This window comes from Nyctibius grandis, chromosome 10 (assembly GCF_013368605.1).
Source record: "Nyctibius grandis isolate bNycGra1 chromosome 10, bNycGra1.pri, whole genome shotgun sequence".
NCBI classification, from domain to species: domain Eukaryota; kingdom Metazoa; phylum Chordata; class Aves; order Nyctibiiformes; family Nyctibiidae; genus Nyctibius; species Nyctibius grandis.
Genome location: NC_090667.1, coordinates 7,542,277 through 7,566,212, shown reverse-complemented (window position 1 = coordinate 7,566,212; position 23,936 = coordinate 7,542,277). Strand labels below are relative to the sequence as shown.

The window sequence follows — 23,936 nt, the reverse complement described above, 5'->3', positions numbered from 1 at the left end:
TGGAGACGGAGCAAAGGCGGCCGTGTGGCAGTCACACATATGTGCCACTGCTGTGGAGAGAAAGTCCCAGAAAAAAGGTGTGCGGCAACGAAAGCCAAAAGCATCACCCACTCCCCCTCCCACTGCAGTGGAAGAGCTTCACAAGATTAAAAAAAAAAAGCCTGCAGACCAGACATCATTAATTTCTTGTCATCACCGAGGGGTGCTCTCCGCCCACATCCCACTGCAGCCGATGAGACAGCACAACCGGCAGTGCCCGAAGCACGAGGAAGAAGAGGTCACCGCGCTGCTGCCGGACCCAGGGCATCGCACTGGTGTGATCCCTTTAACGACTGTCAGCCTCTTCTGCCGCTGCATCTGGGGACTTGGAAGCTGACAAAAACCCTTCCTGGGAAGCATCTGGTACATCTCACTGTAAATATTTAACAACAAAGAGACAGGAATTGAGAGCCAAGCGCCTGCCACGAGACCCTCCTGCTCCACGCGTTCGTGCTGTCTAGGAGGGGACTGCACAGCTCCCAGCGCCTGCACCAGCTGAGTGAGGGGTCATACAAGGCAAAGGTGCAAACTCTGCACAAAACATGCCTCTGGAAAACCTGTCATCTCCAAGAAGAGAGCCAGAGACTGGGTTTCTAGAAAGGAGACTGAAGTAATTTAAATAACATCACTCTTAGTTCCTCCCTGCTGTGATTCCTGCACCTGACTTTGGCTACTTCTCCAGAGGGATCTCCACAGGACCGGCGGAGTACCCCGTGCAGCAGCCACTTCCAAAGCAACCGCTAGACCTCACCCTTGAAGCCAGGTCAGCTGCAAACCTGCCTCCCCAACTGCGTGTAACAAAAGGAGACTGAGCAGCAGCTCAGCTTGCAAGGCTGAGGAAGACAGAGGCACCACCAGGCAGAAATCCAGCCCCACCTCTTGGGGCAGGAGAAAGCAATAGCGATTTGGTGGTAGGACCGGGTGTAAACAAACACCCCAAGGAATTTAGGGAGGCCAGACCTAGGTCACCCACTAAGCAGGGTGTCTCCAGAAATGAGCTGAAGAAATCCTACAGTTCCGTAACCACCTGGATTAAACTAAGTAGAGGTATGGGGCTTCCTCCCATCGGCAAATCCGGAGCATTACAGCTGTGACAACAAGGCAGCCAAATATCCTTGCAATCTTTGAGAGCAGGCAGAAAGGCTCCTTTTTTGCCACTTAAGGATTACTGTACCTCAGCAGAGCTGATTTCTGGGCATGCTCTCCAAGCACAAGATACAACATCCTCACTTATGCCCCCCACCTTAAGCCAGAGGCAGTGAAATTCAAGATTTTTCTAAATTACTTTGATATAGCAAATGCTGCCAGCTTCCTTCCTGGGTGCCCAATCAGGTGGATTTTGCTGCATAAACCATGCTCTCCAGTCCAGGTAATCCCAGTGCTACAGGCAGCTGCCTCCCCTGTCTCAATACACAGCACAAAAGAGTAAAACACCCTAATCAGAGTGAGCCTTCCCAAAGGAGTCAGGAATACCCAGTAACAAGAGTGCAACACAGCACTTTCTTTCCTAATTTAAACATCCATCTCCTCCTTTTCTTTATAAAGGATTAAAAACCGCTTCCTTGCAGTGGGAGCATCACCCACATCTCTTTGAATAAAATGCTGTGAAGTTTTCCACAAAGTGGAATTTATAACTCAAGACAGACATCTCGGACACTGCTGACAATTCTCCAAAATTATCAGCTTAGGGTGCAGTGGAAGATAAAAAAAAAAAAAAAAAAAATCATCAGAAGTAGCGAGACCAAGACAGAGCATCACTTGCTGATGTACTGAACACCAGCTCATCCACGACTGCACCCTGCAGTCAGCTCTGGTCTCTGCATTTCAACAAGGGTGCAGCAGTGTTACAGATGCACAGAGAAAAGCAATTAAATCGCTCAGAGGCAGCCCCTTAAGAGGTGAGACTAAAAAGGCTGGGATCCTCCACCACTGAGGAGGGCTGGCTGCGGCGTACCATGCCAGGAGGGTACCTCCTGACCAACTGGAAGCAGGAACAGCACATGAAGCTAGCAGGGGATCTGTTTAAAGCAGGCAAAAGTATTTCCTTAAATAGCAGGCAGCGAACTGCACCACCCCATGCAGCAACGACTCCCAGGATGTGGACAGCATCAGCAGCCTCGCAGAGGGATTACGTGTTCACGGCCGACATATCCACAGAGGTCCAAGTGGAGACGTGCCCTCACAGCCTTCCTCTAACAGCAGAAGTGGGGAGAATGAGAGTCCATCCCTCTGCTCTGCCACCACGCTGCCAAGCCCAGGACCACATCTCTCAAGGGTATTGAAGTCTCTCAGCTTTTCACCTGAACTCCAGATCACAAGGTTTGAAGTGGCTTCTTCTGAAAAGCACCCCACAGCTGCCAAATCCTGGTGCTGGATGTGGGAGAGGACCAAGGAACTGTTGTGCTAGACAGAAGGAAAGTCAGTCACCTCTCTCCGAGAACAGTTTTATTTCCAAATGCTGTTAGGTAACCAGGATGCAAACACTGCTGCCCTTCTACCTCCATAGCGCTTGCCTGTGACACCAGGCTGAGGGCAGAACGCCTCCAGCATCCGTACACTAACAAGCAGGAACATGCTTTGGGGCATGCTACAGCTGCTGTGCCTACAAAATGGCCGATTTTTGGCTCAGGCTCCCCACCCGTGCAAGTCCCAACTCTGTCACCACAACTTGGCATCCTCCGTCACTATGCTAACTGCTTCCTTGGGTGGAAGAACAATGGACTTCTCATCAAGAGGGGAAACAAGCCATACAGACCCACCTGGCTGTACAAGATTAACCTTTTAAAAAATAGGCACTAGCATAGATATAGAAGTCCTGGTGATTTGCAGTAACAGATTTAAGCAAATTAACTCATTAAACCACCTCAGCGATGAAAGGGAGGTGAGGGAGTCAAACCCAACAGCCTCAGGAGTGCACCATGATGCTAGGAGCAGGTATGCTCCAGGCAAGCCTGCTGCCCCCCGCCAGCAGTGCTACCCTGCCTTTGCCAGCTGCGCTCACACTCTGCTGTGTTCTCAGATATCAGGGCTTCCAGATAAGCTTAGTGCATGGGAAGAAAAAGTACGGCACCAGCTTTAAGGCTTTTCTGGAGAAGGCATGAGAAAGGACTGTGCAGTGTCCTGTGCAGCTACCATTAAGAGGAATACTGTTCAAGCTTTCACTTATCTCCTTGAAAATATAAAATGGTAAAAAAAACCCCAAGCTCTGTAGGCAATGTTTTCTGCAACACTACTGATGTGTAACAAGCACTTACAGAAATGCTATCATCTGCTGCAGACACACACTCATGCCCCACCCTGGAGGCAGCTGTGAAGGTCCCCAACCAGCTGGACAGCAGAGGATGGAGCTGTGCCAACCAGGGGACATCTGAGTCTGTAGCACAGGCAGACAAAACCCAACACCCAATGAAGGCAGATCTTCAGCAGGGTGGAGAAAAGCCTCAGCAGGGTGGAAGAAAAACCCTCTAAATAGCAGAAACTTTTCTATGCATTCATTGCTCCATCCTGATTTCACACCTGTTGTACTCAACACATGGGAATACACCTTCACTCCTTCAAAACCAGTCTTAGTATTTCACTCTCACACATGTTCTGAAACAAGAAAATAACGAGACTTACAAACGGGTTGGGTTACCACTTGGGTTACTTCTCCAACACCTACAGAAGCATCTTCCGCAATGCTCCAGAATACCACAGCCTCGTTAGCTGGCTAGAGCTCTGGAAACACATACGCAAACACAACTTCCAGCCCTCTGTTCAGTTCATGAAGTCAAATTACACCGTCTCCAATGTTACACCACACCGCTCAAAACCTGTGAGTTATTTTTACCAAAATCACCTTTAAGACAATGGAGCCAATTTCCATACTTCCAAATCCTGATCACTCAATGCCTCCACAATCAGCAGCAATTTAGCCTCACACTATCACGTGAACTGGGGAAATGTGATCCCATGCAAAGCCAAAGATGCAGGTAGGAGGTGGACATAGTGACATGTCGAGGTCACACAAGGCCAAGCCAGGCACCGACCCCCATGCCCGGTGCCTTTGCTACAGGACATCTCCATAAGGTACTACAGCTCTGAGACAACAGGACCTCACTGACTGGTCTTGGTATCACTGGGTAAAACAAACTTTTCCTTCAGTCTTAACACTTCAACAACATCAACCTGGATGAAGAGCTCCCAGGCAGTTTGGGAAAGGCAAGAATTGAGACCATCGATACCTGCTTTTAAAAAACTATATCCCCTTCCTGATTTGAGACCTCCATCCAGAGTAGCCTCCCCTCCCTCCCTAGGACCCCAATCCATCTCTGCAGGGTCCCCCCGGCAAGGCTGCACACACTAAGTTTTCATTGGTCTTGCACTGATGGCCACAAAGTATGTATCTCGGTTGTCATTAACAGGGATACTGAGCAGCAACACACAGACTACACAAGCTAAGGGGCAAGTTTGCATCTTTTCAAGTACTGCAAATTCAAATATACATCTTCAGGTTCATGGACACATGAAGCTGTATACAACCAACACACAGATGAACAGCAGCAATTCTGAGTTACACTTGCATCTTGACACGCCAGTGTTTTCGGTTATGTGTGATGATCAAGACCTACAATCTCCCACACTCTTTCAACTCCGGACACCCAAATTTGCCATGCTACAATGTATGCGAGGAAAGTAACCTTCCAGCAGCTGTAGTCATCACTGCATGAAAGCATAAAACATGTCACTGCCACACAGGAATGGCCAAATATTAGAGGAGCTTTGTTTGCTTGGGGTTTTTTGAGAGGTTTTTTTGTTTCAGTTTTCAGGGTGTTTTTTTTTTTTGTTTGGTTTGTTTTGTTTTTTATTTTAAATGAATGTCTGTTGCATATTCCTGTAGCAGTCTTCTAAATCTGGTTAGCGCTGACTCTGCAGAAAGAGAAGTGCAGGGAAGGCATGGGAGAGGGAGGTTTGAAGAACTCCCTTTTTAATTAATACATACCAGACTGGCCATCAGTTGGAAATATATCTGTAAAAGAAAAAAAAAAAAAGAAAAAAATCAGTATTGGTTGCAGCTAGAGTGCAAATCATATTTAAAAGGTCCCTCCTCTCTTGATTTGTTTGCTTTAGCTAAACAGAGGAAGTATTTTCTTAGTATCCCAAGTTAAACATCAGTCCAGCTTGGAACTCACCTCAATTCAACCACTTGTTGTGAGAAAGACTTTGAAGGAGACAGTGTTTACCTGAATGTATTGCTCTCATAAATAACCTTCCATACTGGCTTCTAACAGACAGCAGTGAGGAATAACAAGTTCATGAGATGTACAAAGCCGCACACAATGAGCTAGTCGGTGGCACCCCCATACTCCCCCCGGCCAGTATTATCAAATGGAAACCTGCACAGAGAACATCTAATGTGGTGACCAGCCGGGGAGTGCAGGTGGCAGCCAAAGCAAAACGAGCATTTTCCTGATGGTTCTTGGGTTTTGCAGCCCCAAGGGACACCAACAGCTGTGCCTGGCTCCAGCACAGCACCTACTCCAGAGAACGGGCAGCCAGAAGCACGCACCCATCACCCGAATGGGCGCCCAGTGCCTTGGCACATCACGCATCACCCCGGGGGATGCCTTCCCTTCTCAGGCAGCTCTGCCAGCAAGCACAGCCCGTGGCGCAGAGCTGCTGGAGTCCGGAGGGTTTCAGATCCCGAAACGGATTACTCAACCTTTCCACCCCACAAGCTCTTTCCAGTTAGACATACAGGTCCTTCTCCAGAGGGACCCTATTTATTGCTGGAAGACATTCACTGAAGTAGCTGAGAAGGATCAGGTGAGAGGCAGGCAGGACAGCATGTGCAGAGAAACCCTGTTGATAAAGGCTCCCCAAGAAGCTATGAAAACAGCACTTCTGAGAGAGCAATACACTATGTTTTCTTCAAGGAACTTGTAAAGGGGGGGAAGGGAGGCTGCCAGCAAGCCAAGGTCCTCCTGGGACAGGGGCAGGCCCCTGGCTCCTGCTTATCAGCTGTCCAAAACACACATTCAGCTGTAAAGTCACAAGAGTTGCAGCAAGGACTACCCCTTGGCCAAGGCAATGCTCTCTGGCCTGGGCCCAACCAATGCAGAAACAGCAAAAACAGGCCTCTACCAAAAAGCTCCTATTTATCGACCTTTAACAGGGCACAGCACTCAAGGCATCCTCAGGCAGGGGTGCTCTCATCCCACATAGGAGCAGCAGAAGCAAGTGTGTGTGTGTGTGGGAAATCAAAACCTGTTTGGATGAGCTAACTGTAACAGCTATTATCAAAAAACAAAATTTAATAAATAATACTACTACTACTACAATGGCTGAGAAAAGGAATTCCTTTGTGCCAGCCAAGAGCTACAGGTCTTGGCAACCATCCCTCTTGCTATACCCCAGCCAGGTGCAGTTCTCCAGTTTGAATTCCTGCTAGGCTGTCCAACCAACTCTCATCAAACACATGCCGCAGCCTGGCCAGCCATCTGCGCACCCAGCCATCCACACGAGGTCCAGGCTATCCCCTTCTAGAAACCGCAACTGCCACCAAATCAGGTAGCAACTGCAGGCGACCCCTCAGGGATGTCTCCTATCAGTCATGCCACCAATGCAACTCCAAGCTTGCGTTCCCTCAAGGCCTCCGCTCAGCTTATTGCTATATCCCCCGCTGTCCTGTCCAGCTCTAGAGATGGTTCACCTGGCTCCTCTTGAGCTCACCCACAACAATTCGACAGCAGATTTGCCACCACATTTGCTAGAAAAGCAGTGGAAACTCCTCAGTGGCTTACGTCAGGAGAAAGCAAGGACCATGCATGATGGTCAGGGGCAGTATTTATTGCTCACATCCACTCTTGAGAGGTTTGTCAGTGCAACTCCTGTTGATGAAGGGCACTTACCTCCAGTCCTCAGCCCTCTTGTCGGGGAAAGACTGAGCTTGTCCAACTCATCACACCTACGATGAATGCAATTTGACTCCAAGCTCTCCAGAGCAGAGACCCAGAGCACTGGGTTTGCAGGCAGCTTTCCTTATTGCCAAGAATGAGCACAGAGCAGTCAGTCTGCAGGACTTGCTCTTCTGAAAAATAGGGTTGCTGGGAGGACACGTACGAGGCAGGGCTGGTCAGGGACTGCCAGGCACAATGACCCTTTGGGATGCCTTCTTCCCTTGCAAGCACAAGTGACTAGATTAGAAATTAGCCTGCCAATTAAGGGCACCACCTGAGTGCCCAAGAGAAGTCTAAATCAGGCAGCACTTTCTTTTCCCAGGGAAGCCGTGGTGGGGAAGGAGGCAGATGCTGTGGAGGACGATGCTCCGCACCAACTCTCCACCATCCAACCGGCCACCTGCCCAGCAGCGGGTACTCCCCATGTGGGAGCCAGGTAGCACTGCCCCCGCCTGCACCACAGCTCCCAGCCACATCCAACCTGCCATGCTGGGCTGATGCAAAATAGCCCCCAGGCAGCCAAACGAGACGGAGCCAGAAGTAACAATATCGTGATGCAAGCAAGGAAGACCCACAAAATTTGGGCCCCATGGTCTCACATTTCCTTCTCCTTCCTGCACGCAGACACTTTGTTTCACAGCATGAACCAAAGACCAGAAAGAACTGGTGTCTAAACAGAGGATTATAATCACCACAGGCACTGGCGATCTCTTCGTTGTAGTGCCAGTCTCTGCCAAGCCAGGTATTTCCCAAGCTCTTCACCATCCTACTCCGTACATTATCCATACAGCCTGCAACATCTCAGCAGGAACCACGTTCCATGAATCTCCCTGTTATCAGCAAAGAAGGGTGGAGGAAGGATCAAGCCGGACGAGGTGGAAGGTGCGTGCTGCAGGACATCAGAATGGACACAGATCATCCCTTTCATCACTGTCACACGAGGGTGCAGACGCGGTACAGAGGTGCTTGCTCCGAACATCAATACCTAGAGCTGCTGCACAAAAAGCTCAGGAGACAGAACTAAATTGAGGGCAGTCGTCCCTGTTTTAGGTGGTGCGGGAGGGTGGATACAGAATCCCAATTTTTGCCTGATGGTATTTTTAAACGCAGGAGGAGATCGTATGCTAAACTGGGGCATTTAAAGAGAAAAGCTGATGCATCCACACACATACCCCCTCCCCAGAGGCTACCTGGCCACTGCTGCTATTCTGGTATCTGGGACGGGTCCAGAAAGGCTTCCCCATTTACGAGCCCACATCTCCCCTCCGCTGCTCCTCTGCTCAACTGCAGAAGCACGCTGCCAACCAGGTCCTCTACCAGCCATGCTTCAGTGCCCAATCCAGACCCCCTCGTGGGAAGCCTGCCCTCTCCCTGCTCAGGAGCTACGGCCGGGAAGGGACCTCCGCCACCCGCTGCCCGTCCCCAGCCCCCTGCCACCAGCACCCCTCTGCCATGGATCCTGCTTCTTCCCAGCAGGGCCTGAGAGGCAGCGGCTGAAGCGCAGCTCATTAGTCCTGACATAAGAGAAACGCTGACTCGTTATTACAGCAACCCGCAGCCGTAACTGCCGAGAGGGGCAGCACGGCCGCAGGCTGAGCGCCAGCAAGAACCAGCTGCCTGCACCCCACCGCCCCCCCACCTGCAATCACCCTTCTGCTCTCCAGACTCGGGGAGAAATGACCTCAGTGTGCTTTATGTCACCTGCCTGTCACCAAAGCACGCCGCCCCGTACCACTGCACTGGTGTGGTGCCGAGCGAGGGCTGCTCCTTCTGCACGCATGGGTTCAAGCAGACATGATAACACGGTCCTCGTCCGCTCCCAGCAGGACACAGGGCCCATCCACATCGCCACTGCTACGGGAAGACACTAGCTGATATGTTCTGGCTTTTGACCCGTGAAGTTGCAACTAAATCATCCTCCACGTTTTGCAGACAAAAGACTCGGACATCAGCAAAAAAATGACCTCTCCAAGGTCACGCAGGGACTCGGCAGCAGAGACGTGACCAGAGCTCGGTCACGACGGCTCAAAAGCTGCAGGGATGCGCTGGCTGCCCAGGAGAGTGACAAGGAAGGGCAACGCTGGTGGACAGCAGGGTCTCCGGGGATCTCTCCCCCTAACCTGACTTGGCTCCGGGCAGGGACAATTCAGTTCTGCTCCTCTGGCTACGAGGGCAGTCCCCCCAGTGCAAACAGCACAGGCAGGAAAAAAGTCCAAACTACATAGTCCAGTGTCTGCTACAAAGAGACCAGTGCTGCTTGAATCTCTTCTCCAGCCCCAGGCAACTTTTTAGCTCAAATCTCTATCACCCAGCTCACCCTGAGAGGCCAAGGCAGTGTCTGCACAGGTTCCCGAGATAGTTACAGGCCTCTTCAAAGCAATGCTCAGTGGAGAAGGGGGTGAGGTCTGCTAGGAAAAAGCAGCAAAGCAAGAAACCCCAAACCCAAAGATTAGCATGGCCAATTACATCCCTCCTGAGATCTTGCTTGCTTCCTGCTCCCCTCCTTCACTACCTGCCAAGCAGGCTCAGGGAGGGTCCAGCTCTCAACCACCCAGAACTTCCCAACCCTCCCCAGCTGCCAGGTGGCAAACACCTCCCATGCCTCTTAACAATGCTCGGCCACTGCAATAAGTATCTTTACCCCCTCAAAGAGAATCTGAAGCTTGAGATTGGTAAAAGATCCAAGCTAGACCTATCAACCCTAACCTGATGTTGGTTAGGTCCTAAGACACCAATCAGGTCTGTGCAAGTAAACAGTAAGAAGCTACAGAAGCATTTATCAGCTCCCAAATCTGCTTCTCTGCAAGGGCATCCAGATCACCAGACCCTGGTAAGTGGTTTTCTGCTTTCCATCCAGAGGAGAGGCTTGGTTCCTTCTCAGACACCCAGACCACCTACACCAGCCAAAGAACTGCAGCCAGTGTGAGCTCTGACATCAATTTCCCACAACTCGTGTAGAAACAAATGCTTGAAATGGGTTTTCAGTGTATAAACGACTGTGGTTTTGGCAAAGCTCAGCTGGGGTGCCCCTGCTAACTACATGTACTTGAAAAGGGATGAAGACTTCCAGCATCACCGAGTTACAAGAGGAACACCTCTGGAAAAAAAAAAAAAAATCACTTACTTCAAAATCAGAGCATTATCTGCCCGAGATAGCTCCCTAGCTTTAACTTCACACCACATACTAAACTAAATTAGTACCTTAATGCTGACATTCAGTCTCTTCCAGACAGAAGGGGAGCAGAGCTGACCGAGCAGGGCTGCAACTCTGGCTGGACATGCGGTCACCAGTGAAACCGGCGCTGTGCCTGGCAAAAGCACCTGTCAGAGATCTGCTTGGAAGAGGGTCCAGGTCTCTTCTCCAAGCACCAGAGATGCCAGTGGGGTTCTGGGGAATGCAGCTGGTCAGCCTGACCAGAAAAAATGAGAGCTCTTCAAACAAGACAGTCCTGTGAATCCAATGCTCACATATGCGCAGGCACACAAGGAATAACTGTAAGGTCACGGCTGTTTTTTCTCCCATCCACTTATCAGTGCTTACACTGGAGAGAACAAACACTGGGTGTTCTCTCCCATTAACCCCTTCTCCCCTCATCTCCAAAACAGAGCAGCAGTAAAGTGCTGCCACTCCAATCATGAGTCCTAACACTCATATTCACGCTCCTGACAAAAAGCTGCAAGGAAAATATGAGGCACCTGAAAGGTGCTTGATTATCGTTCCTATGAAGCAGCTGGTGACCCAGCTCTCTGCCTCACATACTTTAATTACCAGTAAGCCTGAAGTGACACCACTGGAAGTCTCCAGCCTTCCAGATCACCAACCCTACATGAGTCTGGGCCCAATGATCACAGTTACCCTCCCCAAATTGTTCTTTAAGCTACTGGATATTGAACAGGCAGTAAAATTTCAGGCACGATCAAGCAAAATTAACATGTCTCACAGACTCTTGTTGAAATACAGGAACCATTTTGGTGCAGTCCAGAAGCCAACTGGATCCCGCGCTGTGGAAACCGATACAGGATGGCATTTCCTCTGACAGGGTTATCGCACGCTGCGCTGCAACACGCTTTTCTGCATGCACATCAAGGGCAGGCAGGCTCAGACACCACAGCGACACTTTGCCTAAGGACAGCTCAATAAGCAGTGGGCAAGACAGATCCTTCTCCCTACAAGAATCCATTCCTGTAGCCAGAAATCCAGCCTCTCCATGAAAGAGGATCCCCCCTACCTCCTCAAAAGCACCAGTATCATGGGTATGCCCCGTAACATCAGACAGGGATGCCATAAATCCCTGTGAAAACCCCAGGAACTGAAAATTGCAAGGCGCTCTCCACGTTAAGGCTGCAGGCAGAGGGCCAAGCAGGGGGTCTGTAGGATACACAAGGCAGCACAGCAAAGACAACATAATTAAATCTCTTAACTGAATTAGAAATCATCAGACTCACAGTCTGAGATGTTCCCCCCCTCTGGTCCAGGCTGTCTGGTTGGCTTTAATCAAACACACAGCTTTCCCAATCACGGTTCAAACTCCATCCTTGCTTGGTTCCACTTCTCTGCTGTTAATTAGCTCAACTCAGATTTCAGCTCCAACTAAAGTTAAGAGCATTGTCTGCCTGTAATCTGCCACGCCTCTTCCAATTCATCTTCACAGTTGTACTTACAGGTTTAATTGTACTTTTTAAAAACATGGGTCACAGAGTAAATTCCTCCCTGCACAGCCTGCAAATGTCACATCCGTCATTCTCCGACTAAAAAAAAAAAAAAAAAGGGAGGTAGAAGAGTTCACCTGAGATTGGGGAGCCAAAAGAAACCAGCCCTCCTTTTGTTCAGCTCAGTGCCAGACCCTCTGCAGTGGCAGAGGATTCCTGAGCACTCAGAAGATGCGTTAGATCATATCAGGTATTTCCCCCGAGCTCTCAAGGTTTAGCTGGGAGTTGGGAAGTGAAATTTAATATGATTACAGCCAGCAAAGTCTCATGCTTTGTCATCTGAGCACATGGTAGAAGACACCTCCGTGATTCGCTTTTCTGTCTTATTGGGTGGGATCTTGCACACAAATATCCTATCACTTCTGTTTCGGTCAGAGCAAACCCTCCCAGCAACATTTTTGGGATGTATTTCTCCACGTTTCAATATCTGCTGCTACAGACACGTAATTTCTCAGCATCATGCATACTGGTGTCACTCCTCACACTTAATTCTTCGCTCTGTTTTTCCCTTTACTTGCCCCCTTGCACAGCCTTGTAGCTGACTTGCCAACACGAGCCCACCTGGAGGCACACAGGTAGGGCAAAATGCTTCAGTCACTCCCTTAAATATCTCTTTTTGTGCTAGACGAGGCCAAGAGCTTTGCTATTTGTTCTTACAGTCAAGTCTTTATTTTCAGTAGCCTTGTTCTGTGAGGCCGGGAGAGCTGACATAGACAGACACTGCTCCTGAGCTATGCTGACTTTGTGACTATTTGGAAGGGCTACAGCAAAGGTATAAAATTATTGCAGTGAGAAACCTGAGTGTCTTGCAGGAATAAACTCTGTGCTTCTTTTGCAAGATTTAATACAACAAATGGAAGATCTGACCTTGGAGAATCTGAAGAAATTAAGTTCCTGTAGTTTGAAGTGAATGTTGGTTTATCAAACGTTTGAGTGTTGCTTATTACCAAGAAGTTCTCGCTATTTCAGTCCATCACTAGCTTCATCATCTGCAAGTGCACAAACCAGATAGTTTGGTAACTAACATTTGGTAAATTACTAATCACTCATTTGCACCACTGACCAGAAGCCTTCAAAAGCTCAGTTATAAAGGAAAAAAAAAAAGGCAGAGTGAATTTAGTGATAAGGCTGAATATATACTACACAAAAATCTGCTTAGAGACAGCGCTAAGTATTTAGCAACATACCCACCTTCTCGCAGCAGCTCCAAGTTACCAGGCGGGTAAGACACCAATCTCCCCACACACCTTTTCTCTTACTTTCGCATCATCAAAACTCTATCCTTTCCTCATTTTTGTGGCTTTTCCAATTTCATACTTGTTTCCCCACATATTTAGTCAAGGAAAAACTCACCTCTTTTCTCTGTGTTTCAGACTTCTTAAAACCTAACGTACGTAGCCCTGGAACCCTCTGTTCTCTCCACGCACACATCTGGCAGGCGAGTCAAAGAAGTCAAATGACTACCCGGAAAGGGGAAGAGATACGCAGCCCCCCGCGCCCTCCCTCTCTCTCGCCGCGGATCCCTTCCAGCGCGGCCATGCCCTGCAGACTGCAGAGTCACTCTGCAGGAGCGCGGCACACGCCGCCGCTCAGCTGGAAAAACGTGCTCAGCAGTGTGCTCGGGACGGGCTCGGCTTCCTCCCACCACCCCCCCGAGCCTCGGGGCTGCACCCCCATACCTGGGCAGGGAAGAGCGAGGCAGCACCGGGCTCCCACCGGCTGGCGCCCAGCGGGAAGGACACGCAGCACATTTCCGTCCCCCCGCCCAGCTTCCCAATCATGGTTTAACTCCGGCTTGTGTGTCAAGGACACGTGAGGTCCACAAGCCCCATCCGAGCCCCCATCTCTCCCCAGTGCCCCCCTGGCTATAGCTCTCACCATCACCTGAGGAACCTCTGCAGAGCCTGCCAGAGACCAAACAAGTAACACGGTGGAGTACCAGAGATGCTTCTCCTCCACCACCTTCCTCACCGGGCAGGGACGCCTCTCCCTCTCAGAGGCCAGGGACACTTCGGGGAGCCAGTCAGGAGCAGAGAGAAGCAGGCATACGGCCAGGTCACGGGCCAGCCCCGCCTGCTAAAGCAGCAGGCTGAAGACCTGTCTCCAGCCACTTCAAGGAGTGCTCGGCAGGACACGACCGTGCTTCCCCAGGAGTGCAGGTCGGGGCAAGCTGCGCCCACCAGCACGCTGTGTGTGCCACACACACTCCGGAGCGAAGTGGAAGTGCCATTTTCTAGATCAAGCAAAGAAAGGGCCTGTGTCACCTCTGAGTGCCACCAGAACCAAACTGAGCGGCACTGACAGACCTCGGTCACACCAACAGCCACCTCCGTTGGCCATTTCTAAAGCAAACAGAGGTGTCCACCTGACCCGTCATGCCAGAGCACCCAACCCAGCCACCACGGTCATCTCCAAGCTATCTGCAGCAGAGATCTCTACCAACCCTTCTGACTTGTGACCATGGAAAGGAACAGGATGACTCAAAACCAAAAAACCAAAAATAAAATCACAACCACCACAGAGTACTGAAGCCCGCTGCACGGTCCCGTACAGTGCTGCAACACATGAAGTGTCGAAGCAAACTGCTGCTCCTAAGTCAGCTTTCCTCCAGAAGGACACTGAAGGTAAAGCACTGATAATGCAGGTAATAAATCAGCCACTTCACAGCCCTTCCTCCCTCTCCTTGCATGTCACAGCAGAATATCCCCCAGCACGCGTAGCTTTAACGCTGCAGGAAGAGCTCTTGATCCTGGCAAAATCCATAGCTAGTGTCACACCAAAGCTGGGCCGGCTGACTTGCTAAGGATGGCTCCGGCAGCAAACCAGCACCAGCAGCCCGGTGTGATACTGAAACCAGCACAGACACAGCACATCGTGTGCCCATTTGCTCAGAAAAGGCAATCCACAGAAGCCCCCCAAACAGTACCACAAACACATGCTCTGATAGAGGAAAGTTCAGTTAGGAGAATCTTCTGGGAACCTGCAATTACAGGATGAGACTCTGTTTAGAAACATGTTGACACTTGACCACCACTTCCACAACCTTTCAAAAAACCCACCTGTGTATCTCACGCAGTATTAGAACTGCCAACAGCAAACCTATTTTCACCAAACGCCTTGTGCTAGTTTTAACTCCACGGCTGTAGGACCTTCACGTGCGCATCCACTTCTCCTTTCAGCCAAGCAATGCAGACCGACCCTGACCCAGGACTCTCCCCACAAAGAAGTCCAGTAATTGATTTATTGAAGGCCAAATTCAGTTCCCATTTGTTCTGGTCACCAATTATTGCTGCCTAAATACACAAGCAGCTGCTTTAAGTTCCCATAACACTGCATTAACTTCTTCGAAGCCTTTCTTTTACCCCTCCTCTGACCTACCCAAGTTACACAGATGTATCATTTGCTACTAGATGTTCCGATTACCCAGTTACTTCAATGCAGGGAGAAAACTCTCCCAACTCGGTTCAGAGATCACTAACAAGGACCTGGACCTGCAGAATGAGCTTGGAACTGAAGCCCAGTCTCAAGCAAAGAAAGAGACAAATGCAGACCTGGCCATGCCAGAGACCACACATCCACACAGAGTATCCAGAGCTTTACCCAACCCCAGGAGATGACTTCTTGCCCATGCAAAGCTCCTCCTAGACGGCATTACCCCCATGAGAAAGCCCAGCAGGTATCACCAAGGTTGCACCACCTCTTTTCCCTGAGCTACCTAGATGCACAGCAAGCCAGGGATTTGACAGAGCCAGTAGCATGGAGACTTAATCCCTTGGTAAGAAGTCAGCAAGGGTTCCAATGCCGAAACAAACAGAGGATAAGTAACGTCTTAAAGACCATAATGTTAATGCATATTGTGGTTGGGAATGAACAAAGCTCACCACTCCCAACTGGACTTATGGTAAAAGCAGAGCAAAAAGCCTTCCCAGCTCTCTTATCAGCTATCTGCCAGACCTACAGCGAGGCCACCATACCTCCATTTACCTGGTTACTGATATGGGAGAACAGCTCCTCCGAGAGGTGCACCACCACAAAGGGCACCACAATACTCTAACAGTATTCAAGTGTATTTAAGTTTTAAGATATTATTTTTTTAAATCCATTGCTGTTTGCAGCTGTAGTAACTGTAAGGATTAAAACATCCAACCTGGTCTAGACAGCACGGCTTCCTACTAAAATGCCCATTCCTCATTTAGCCAAACAAGCACCACCACCGAGCTGGTGTCAGAGAATCGCTACCAAGTAGTCTCAAGCATGCAAAGAGGAACCGAACTCTATCCAAGTCAGCATTTAGCATTCCCCTGAGGATAATTTCACACTATTTGAGCACAGCTAAAAGATCAGGTGTCATAATTTGCAGGGAGAGCAGAGTATTGCAGCCCCAGTGCCCCATTCCCAGCCCTGCTTTTTGCACTTGATTTGCCTTCACATCCGACCCAAGTCCTTCTGCTGCCCCAACCCAGCGATTCCAGACGCAATCCCGGTGGAAACCCCCATGGCACCGCGGGCAATAAACACCTTAAAGGAAGAGCTGTGGAGGTAAAGAGGTGGCTGGTGAGAATCCTCCAGCGATGCCTCAGACCCAGCAATCTGGAACAGGAGGTCGTGGCAGAAGCGAGCGCCGAAGCCCAGCAACCAGGGCCAGTGAGTCAGCTCTCAGGAGCTGCCCCGCATTCCCCAGCCTTCCCGAAACAAACAGTGCAGAACAGGGCAAAGGTCCAGCACAAAGCTGAAGGGCAAAGGTATGCGGGGGAGGGAAATCACTAACCTTCACGGGTTTTTTTGAGCAGCGAGTTCCAATTACCCTTGTCCTCCCTGACAAGATGGGAAGGAGTTACTCAAACCTGAGTTGTGGGATTGGAACAAAACAGTATTTTGGAGAGGAAACTTGGGGTGGTGGGGGGGAGGACAACTCCTGCGATAGCAGCTCTGTTGCAACAAACAGCCAGGAGAGCTCCACAATTACATGCCACGACAGAGTGAGAATTGCCCAACACTTTGGCAATAGGTGTGTGCAGCACTACCAAGCTGGATACCCAAGCAGGCAGATGCGTGCGTCTACTCCGAACCCAAAGAAATGCCAAAGGTAAAATAAGCTTCCCATACATCTTATCTCCTGTACCGGAGGCTGATTTCAAGGAAAGCCCGATGGGGGAGTTAGTCAGCGAGGGGTGAGGAGCCAATGAATCTTCCCCCTGCCTTCTCAGCACCAGTAGCCAACCCAGCTTCTGCTCTGGCATAAAGCAACACGTGCTCTCTGAACAATAGTCAGCTAACCTCCAGTGCTTGCTGCTAGCAACTAAGGTGTGCCTTCTGGAAAGTACTGCTTACCCGCCCAGTGCATTTGCCAAACAGCATGCAAGAAACTCTACTCGAGAAACTAAAACACCTCCTGCATCTCCACTAGGAAATAAGCTGCTTTCTCCTGGCTGAGCGTTTGCAACAAGAATGAAAACCAGCACAGAAGTCAGCACAGGCAAAGCTCAGCAACTGCAGTGCCAGTCATTACAACCTGCGTGTTCTTACTTCCAAGATGTAAATGGCTTTAAAAAATCAAGAAGTGCCAAGTGCCTTGATGCAACATTTCTTGAAATAAATCCAGCAGGTTTTCAAAACGGGGTGCTGTTAACACCTGTCTGCACCAATGCTTGCATCAGCACCAGCCCTGGTGCAGGGCACAGCGGAGGAGTACAACATGTTCCAGAAGGTCGAGCTGTCTTAATTGCAAGCCACATACTTCTCCTCTATAGGAGAATTTGAGAAAATACTTTGAATTTGGTTTATAGCCAAAAGTGCAAAGCTGTTTTTGCCAGAAGATGTTTCCTTCGCTACTGCAGACACACACACACTACCATCACGCCTTCGCCAGTCAGGCTGCTGGCTGCATTTATTTACATGATAAGGAGAACGTATAGTAACAAGGGGACAGTCACACAGACCTCACTACTAGATCATTAGAGTGTAAAAATGAGGCATCATTACCAACTCTGCCAGCGTCCCTCACTAGCAGCAAACAGTGTCAAGCACAAGCCTTGCCACAAAGGACAGGACCGTGTGTTACCTCAGGACTCAAAGGATCCCCTCTGCTCTCTTGTACCCTGACTCTGAAACGCACAGGAACAGGAACGTAACACGCATCTTGTCAAGACACCAGGAAAATGTTCTGGTGTGCCACTCCAGCTGAGCCTCAGTCTCCGCGCGCAGCATCAGCAGCATCGCTGTTGTCTGACTCGATCTAATGGTTGCTCCACTTACTGCCACGCCGTTGTGCTCTTGGGAGGAGGGGTTAAGAAGCAAGGAGAGGCTTTGCTTCAATAGTCCTCCTTCCTGAAAATGCAGAAACATTTACTCAAACACCCTGTTACAGATCTCACTGGCAACCTTGAGCGTAAATATGCTGCAGCAGGTAGGTAAGACACCAACTTCTGAAGACAAATCCTAACTCGTCAAAAAAGGACACTGTTCTTGAGGCCCTACATCAGCCCCCCAAAGCATTCAACCTTCCCAGCTGCAGCGAGTCAAACAGTTCAAAACAACTAGAGGTGGATTTGTCAAGCTCTTCCCTATCCACCTTCCAACACAGACAGCTGAAACTCACAAAGATCTTGAAGGTGGTTCTGTTTCCTCCGGGCCAGAGCTCGATGCCTTTACTTTTAGAAGCACTAATTCCAACACAAACCATTACAGAAAGGGTGAACACCTACGGAGCAGGTCTTGTCCATTAAATTTGTGAGCCTGTAATTAATACAATCATTATAAAAAATTAGGGCTGTCAAAGCCTGTAAAACAAGTCATAGAGGGATCCCTTTATCTTTACACAGCTGTCCTCACTAGGCTCCTTGGTCTCCTCGCTACCTCTGGCAGGATCAGAGCTGGAAACATTTAATATCTCCAGGATACAAGCACCGCAGCAGGCACATTGCTGGATCAGGAGCTACAGTTTTCTAAGCTCTGCTGAAAAGCCAAAAACATCCAGCAGTGACTTTCCGGAGTTTAAAAGCTCTCAATTCGCTTCAAGTGTACAAAGGAGTCACTTTCCTTAGGCGATCCTCCTGGACATCACTGCAACACAACAACTCACCTCACCAGCACCGTCTTTGGCACAAACTCATGCTCCAGATCTTTTTTTTGTAAGCCAGAAGAAATCCTGCACCCAAAGCAGCGAAGACACGACAGGAGCCTGCAAACTCTACGAGAAGGTGCTTGGGCGAAGGGCCGTCACGCAAGGTCAGCTGTCAGTCCGCCTCTCGTGGGAGTTCGCCAGCCATGTTTATTTTACATGTTTTCTCTTCTGCTAATGAACAGGCAGCAAAAGAAACAATGCCCCAAGAGAGGAGAGCCAAGCAGCAGCGGCCAGGGCACTGCAGGAACCAGTCGCTGCTGCCAAGTGTCCCAAAACACACCACTAACCAACTCCATTATTTAAACACCTTCAGGAATACCAGGACAATCGTGCCAGGCCCAAGAAAATTCTGAGTGTTACAGCATTACTCCCTTACCCTACCATAGGGTGGACACACTACTGACACACTCTCTCCCTCAAAAAATCATCTCGGGAGCTGCAAGGGCCCCCCTCCTGTGTTGGGCAGACTGCCTCTGCCTCATCTCTGCTCACTTTGACAAGTCACCCACCTTTGCAATGGGCCTGGTAACGAATCTGGATGAACCTTAGACGTGAACCTCAAACAGGAGCGTTCAGTCGTGCGTTTTTGCATCTTTTGGTTTATTTCCAGGGACTGTTACCTGCAAAGGCAGTGCGATGGAGTGCAGCTTTCACACAAAGGAGCGATGTGAGAGTTTTATGTCATACCGCAAGAGGCAAATGCAGACAGCAATGCTGTCCTGGATTTCGTTAAGCTTTGCTTGTGTTGGTGCATACAACAACAAACCACCAAGCAATCTGAACATGGACTTTCACCTGGCTCAGTTAACTTCTCCTCTATACTCCCCATTAAGACAACAGCTTTCCAGGTGGAAATTGCAGAGCTGTCCGTCTTCCAAAGATCAATACCTCTGATGAATCATCACGCTAGGCAGTAACAGTTCTTGCAAAACACTGGTACATACAGTAATTGGGAATCTGATGTCATATCTGGCAGTGCGATTTTAGAGTTAACAGAGGCAGGCTGGAAAAATTAAAGAGTCTTTCCCAAACAAGACGCTTAGCGAAAACTTCTGTGTTTTCCTCTTAGTATCGATTCACTTGAAGCAGGTACGAGCGATGCCCTCCCGGTAAAAGCAGCCCCTCTCCCAGCTCCCGAGGAAATGGTGTTCTGCAGCTTCAGCTTTGCTGACGACAGCAGCGGGTTACAAACAAGACTTAGACAGTGTCACCGCGCTGGACGCTGCCCCTCCGCCTCCCCACGCGACTCCCCTTTGGGGACCCCCCCTCCTCCTCCCTCCCAGCCGGGCACGCTTCGCCGCTGACAACCTCCGTGCCCGGCTGCAGGCGTGCAGGGGCAGAGCCGCGCTCGCCGCCGCCATGAGTCGGCAGAGAAAGGCGGCGCGGCCTGCGCGCCCGAGGGGCCGCCGCACACGTGGGCAGCGCCGGGCCGCGGGCCGGGGAAGGGCTCCCCGGGGGGCGGTGGCGGGGAGCGGTGGAGGCCAGGCCGCGCTCCCGGGGGAAGCCGCGGAGGCCGGGCCGCGCTCCCGGGGGAAGCCGCACGCTGGCGGCGCCCGGGGAAGCGACCACGTTGCCTGCGCTGCGGCGGAATGCTGGGAGCGGGGGGGGGGGGGAAGCTCGCCGCGTGCCCCCGCCCGGGCCCGGCCGCCGAGCGCCTCCGGCCGCCCCACGCCGCGGCCGAGCTCCCTCGCTGCCTGGCGCCCGGGCCCACCGCCGGGCCCTCAGTGTCCCCCCCCGCCGCCGCCGCCCCATGGCCGCTGCCCGGGCCGGGCTCCCCTCCCCCGCACACGCGCTCCCCACCTCATGGCCACAGACGGCGCCGCCGCTTCCTACTTCCAACGATCCCCCCCCCGCCACCCCTCCCTCCCCCGCCGCGCTCCCCTCACGCCGGCCGCGGCCCCGCTCCCCGGCAGGCCGCAGGCGCGGCGCCGTCCCCACGCTGTGCCGCATGGCGCGGCCGGCCGGGGCGCGGTCGGCGGCGCAACCAACCGCCCCCCCCCGCCCCGACCCCAACCCCAACCCCAACCCTCACCTCGCTCCGAGCCCCGGCACCCACCTGGAGGCGATTGCCCGTTCACCGCCGGCGCGGCGGCGGGCGCGTTCTTCGTCCAGGGGTTCACCTTGGGCGGCGGGGCCTCGATGAACTCCCGGCGCCCCGCGCCTCCCGCCTCGCCGCCCTCCTCCGCCTCGCCGCCCGCCCTCAGCAGGCTCTCCTTCTCCTGGTTGTTACTCTCCTCTTTCTGCTGCTTGGCGCTGGGCGGCCGCGGCGCCGCGGGGCCGCCGTCGGGCCCCATGGGCGGTTCGCCCTTCTCCCGGCCGCCGTCCTGCGGCGGCTTCAGCACCAGGGCGCGCTCCTCGGCGGGCAGCAGCGGGGCGCCGGGCAGCAGCGCCTCCACCTGCGTCGCCATCTGCGCGCCCCCGCCCCGCCGAGGAACTCCCGGCGCTGCCCGCGCCCCCCCCCCGCCTCCCTTTAACCGCCGCCGCAATATGGAGACGCGCGGGGACCACGCGACTGCCGCGGGGGCGCGCACCGCGCCGGCGAGGGGCGGGGCGGGGCGCGCCCCCGCGGGCCGGCCGGCGGCGCGCACGTGCCTGATGCAACGCCCGGCTGCGCGGTGCGGGGTGGGGGGGCTCTTAAAGGGGCCGCGCTGGGGTTCCGCTGCCGGCTCGGGGCCACCGGGGCTGCCCGGTGCGGAACGCACCCGGTGCCCCCGAGCCGGTGGAAACACGAGTCAGAGGGGGGTTGGCTGGTCTTGAGTCCCCTCCAACCGAGTGTGAACCGGGGAGCAACGGCTGCGGCGGGGGGGGTCCGCTGCACCTTCAACCCGGGGGCCGAGGGACGGGGACGCTCTCGGGTACCCACGGGGATGCTCTCGGGTACCCACGCCTGAGGATAACGGAGCTGGTGGCTGCGGGGGGTTTCGTCTCCAGTGGAAGGTGCAGGAGGGGACTCGGTGCGTGTCCTGGGGAAATAACCGTGTCCTGGGGAAATAACCCCTCCCGTGTCCTGAGCCCGGCAAAGCCCACAGACCTTCCTTTGAGGAGGTTGAAATATTGAATTGGTCTCTGGCTGGTGGGATGTCCCTCGCTCATCACCGTCACTAACATCCTCGGTATTTGTCCCTTAATTCTTATGGCCAGCAAGACACCGAGTCCAAACCCCGTGTGTGAGCGCACACAAATACACATTTAAAAGGCGATTTGCACCGCCGATATCGCTTAGCACAACCTGTCTCATTCACTGCAGCCCTTAGTCGATGCCTTTTTTTATTCATAGCAAGCCTCTCCCGGCCTTTTCTCGGTGACAACGAGCACACTGCCCCAATTCTCCCCAGAAAGATTCATCTGGAAGCCCCAACATGTCCTGTAGCCCTGGTGAGACATCTGTGCAGCCCCCACAGGAGACCTGACAGCGTGACAGGGCACTGAAGATGTAGCTCCCAGCTGACAGTGCGTGGAGAAGGATGAAAAGCTGATTTCACAGTGGAGCTGTCACAGGGAAAGAAGAGGGCGAGAGACAAACGTGAGCTCAGCACCCCATTCGGCTGGGCAACAGCGTCAAGGGTCAGCAGATCCGCAGAGGGAGGCTCAGGCTATGGGGGATGCTCTGCTGAGACCATCTTGGCCCCGTGTGTCCCTTGGTACCCAGCTTCTTGGCTCAGAGAGCACCCTCATGGCCACAGCCTCGGGGATCGCCAGTATGCACCACATCCCAAATACATTTCAGAATCTGGCCAGTAAAATCCCAAAAGGAAGTTGATTTTGACTCCAGAAGAGCCAGCCACCGGCCTGGCTGCCTGGCTGAATACACAGAGGGGATGCTCTGATACCTGAGTTGCAACAACACAAGCCATGTCCTGTACTGCACATAGCCCAGTCCCGTGTTTGCTGGGGGGTCACCGTGCTCCTTGCGAGCACGTCTCAGGGGCTGCACAACCCCCATTGATTCTGGCTGCCTTCCCTGTGAGCTGGGATCACACCTTCACCCTCTCTAGGAGCGGGTCCCCAGGCAGGGACCGCAGCCCATTGCTGGGTGAGGAAGGTGGCTGCAGGCAGGGGACACGCAGCCCAGCGGGGTCCCTGTCCCGTCCCCCAGCCGGGGCGCAGCGTTCCTGCTGCTCGGTCCCTTCAGGACGCCGCTCTGCCTGCCACGTGAGCGGGAAGGAGCCTGCGGTGGCTGAGAGCCAAACCAGCTCCAGGGCTGCCAGGCAGGAGGCAGCTGGGTGAGCCTCACCCTCCATGCTTGCTCGGTGGCCAGCCAGGCCAAACCCCGGCATAGCTTTAAATGTTGGAAAAAAAAACGCATGGGCGAGGGGGCAGAAAGGGAGGTGACCATGCAACCTTTCTGCATCAGCCATGGGGACAAATCGCCTTGGCTTGTCGGCTCTCAAACACCCGTCCTTCATGTGCAGGGAAGCTCCGTGTGCACCATCTCCAGCTGGTGCAAACACACCAGCCATGTCCAGCAGCCTCCACGTGCCCCACTCCTGCCTCAGTGTCCTCACCTCTCCCAGACCCACCTTCCCCTGCTCTGCCCAGCACCTATGGCTCTGGGATATTCTGTTCCTCGGCTCCAGGGACTCGCTGAGAAGCAGCTAAGAAGTCGCTACATTTCTGCGGCACAATTCACCAGGAACGCATCCAGCTCTGCTTTCCCCAACTTCAACCAAAGCACCTGACCGCCTCTCCACCTCGTCCCTCACCCCAGGCGTGTCCCTGTGCCTGCCCAGGCTCCGGGTGCTGCCTCCCAGCCCTGTGCCAGCCCCATGCAGGCTCCGAGGAAGCAGTCTCCAGGGAAACTCCTCTGCTCAGCAGTCATTTGGGCAGGAGCTCCCCACCTCCCTTGCTTCGTCTACAACAGCTTCCTTGTTTCTCCCTGACAGAAGCATGGCTTGCATATTTATCACAGATGCCTGGTTGCTTTGACGCTGGCCTGGAGGTTTAAAGATGCTTTCATGGAGGCTGTTAACCTCTTTGAGCATCTTTGGGTCTCTCCCAGCCCTGAATAACCCCAGTTTCATTTCTGCTGGGCTGGTGACCCCACCTTGGGTGCTGACCCTCCCTTTGGGAACTGCTTTAATCCAGTGGCCTGGAGGGAGGGGTGTGCATGGGGGGAAGCACAACGC

General features: G+C 52.5%; 1 protein-coding gene across 1 annotated transcript in view; it reads right to left on the bottom strand.

The window, feature by feature from the left end:
* LARP1 (La ribonucleoprotein 1, translational regulator) overlaps positions 1–21,317 on the bottom strand; it is a 46,731-nt gene extending 25,414 nt beyond the window's left edge. Inside the window, 2 exon segments of the mRNA XM_068408515.1 lie at positions 5,021–5,047; positions 20,867–21,317. Coding sequence (XP_068264616.1) covers positions 5,021–5,047; positions 20,867–21,218 — 379 coding nt within the window. The 5' untranslated portion in view covers positions 21,219–21,317.
* Between the last annotated feature and the right edge of the window lie 2,619 nt (positions 21,318–23,936).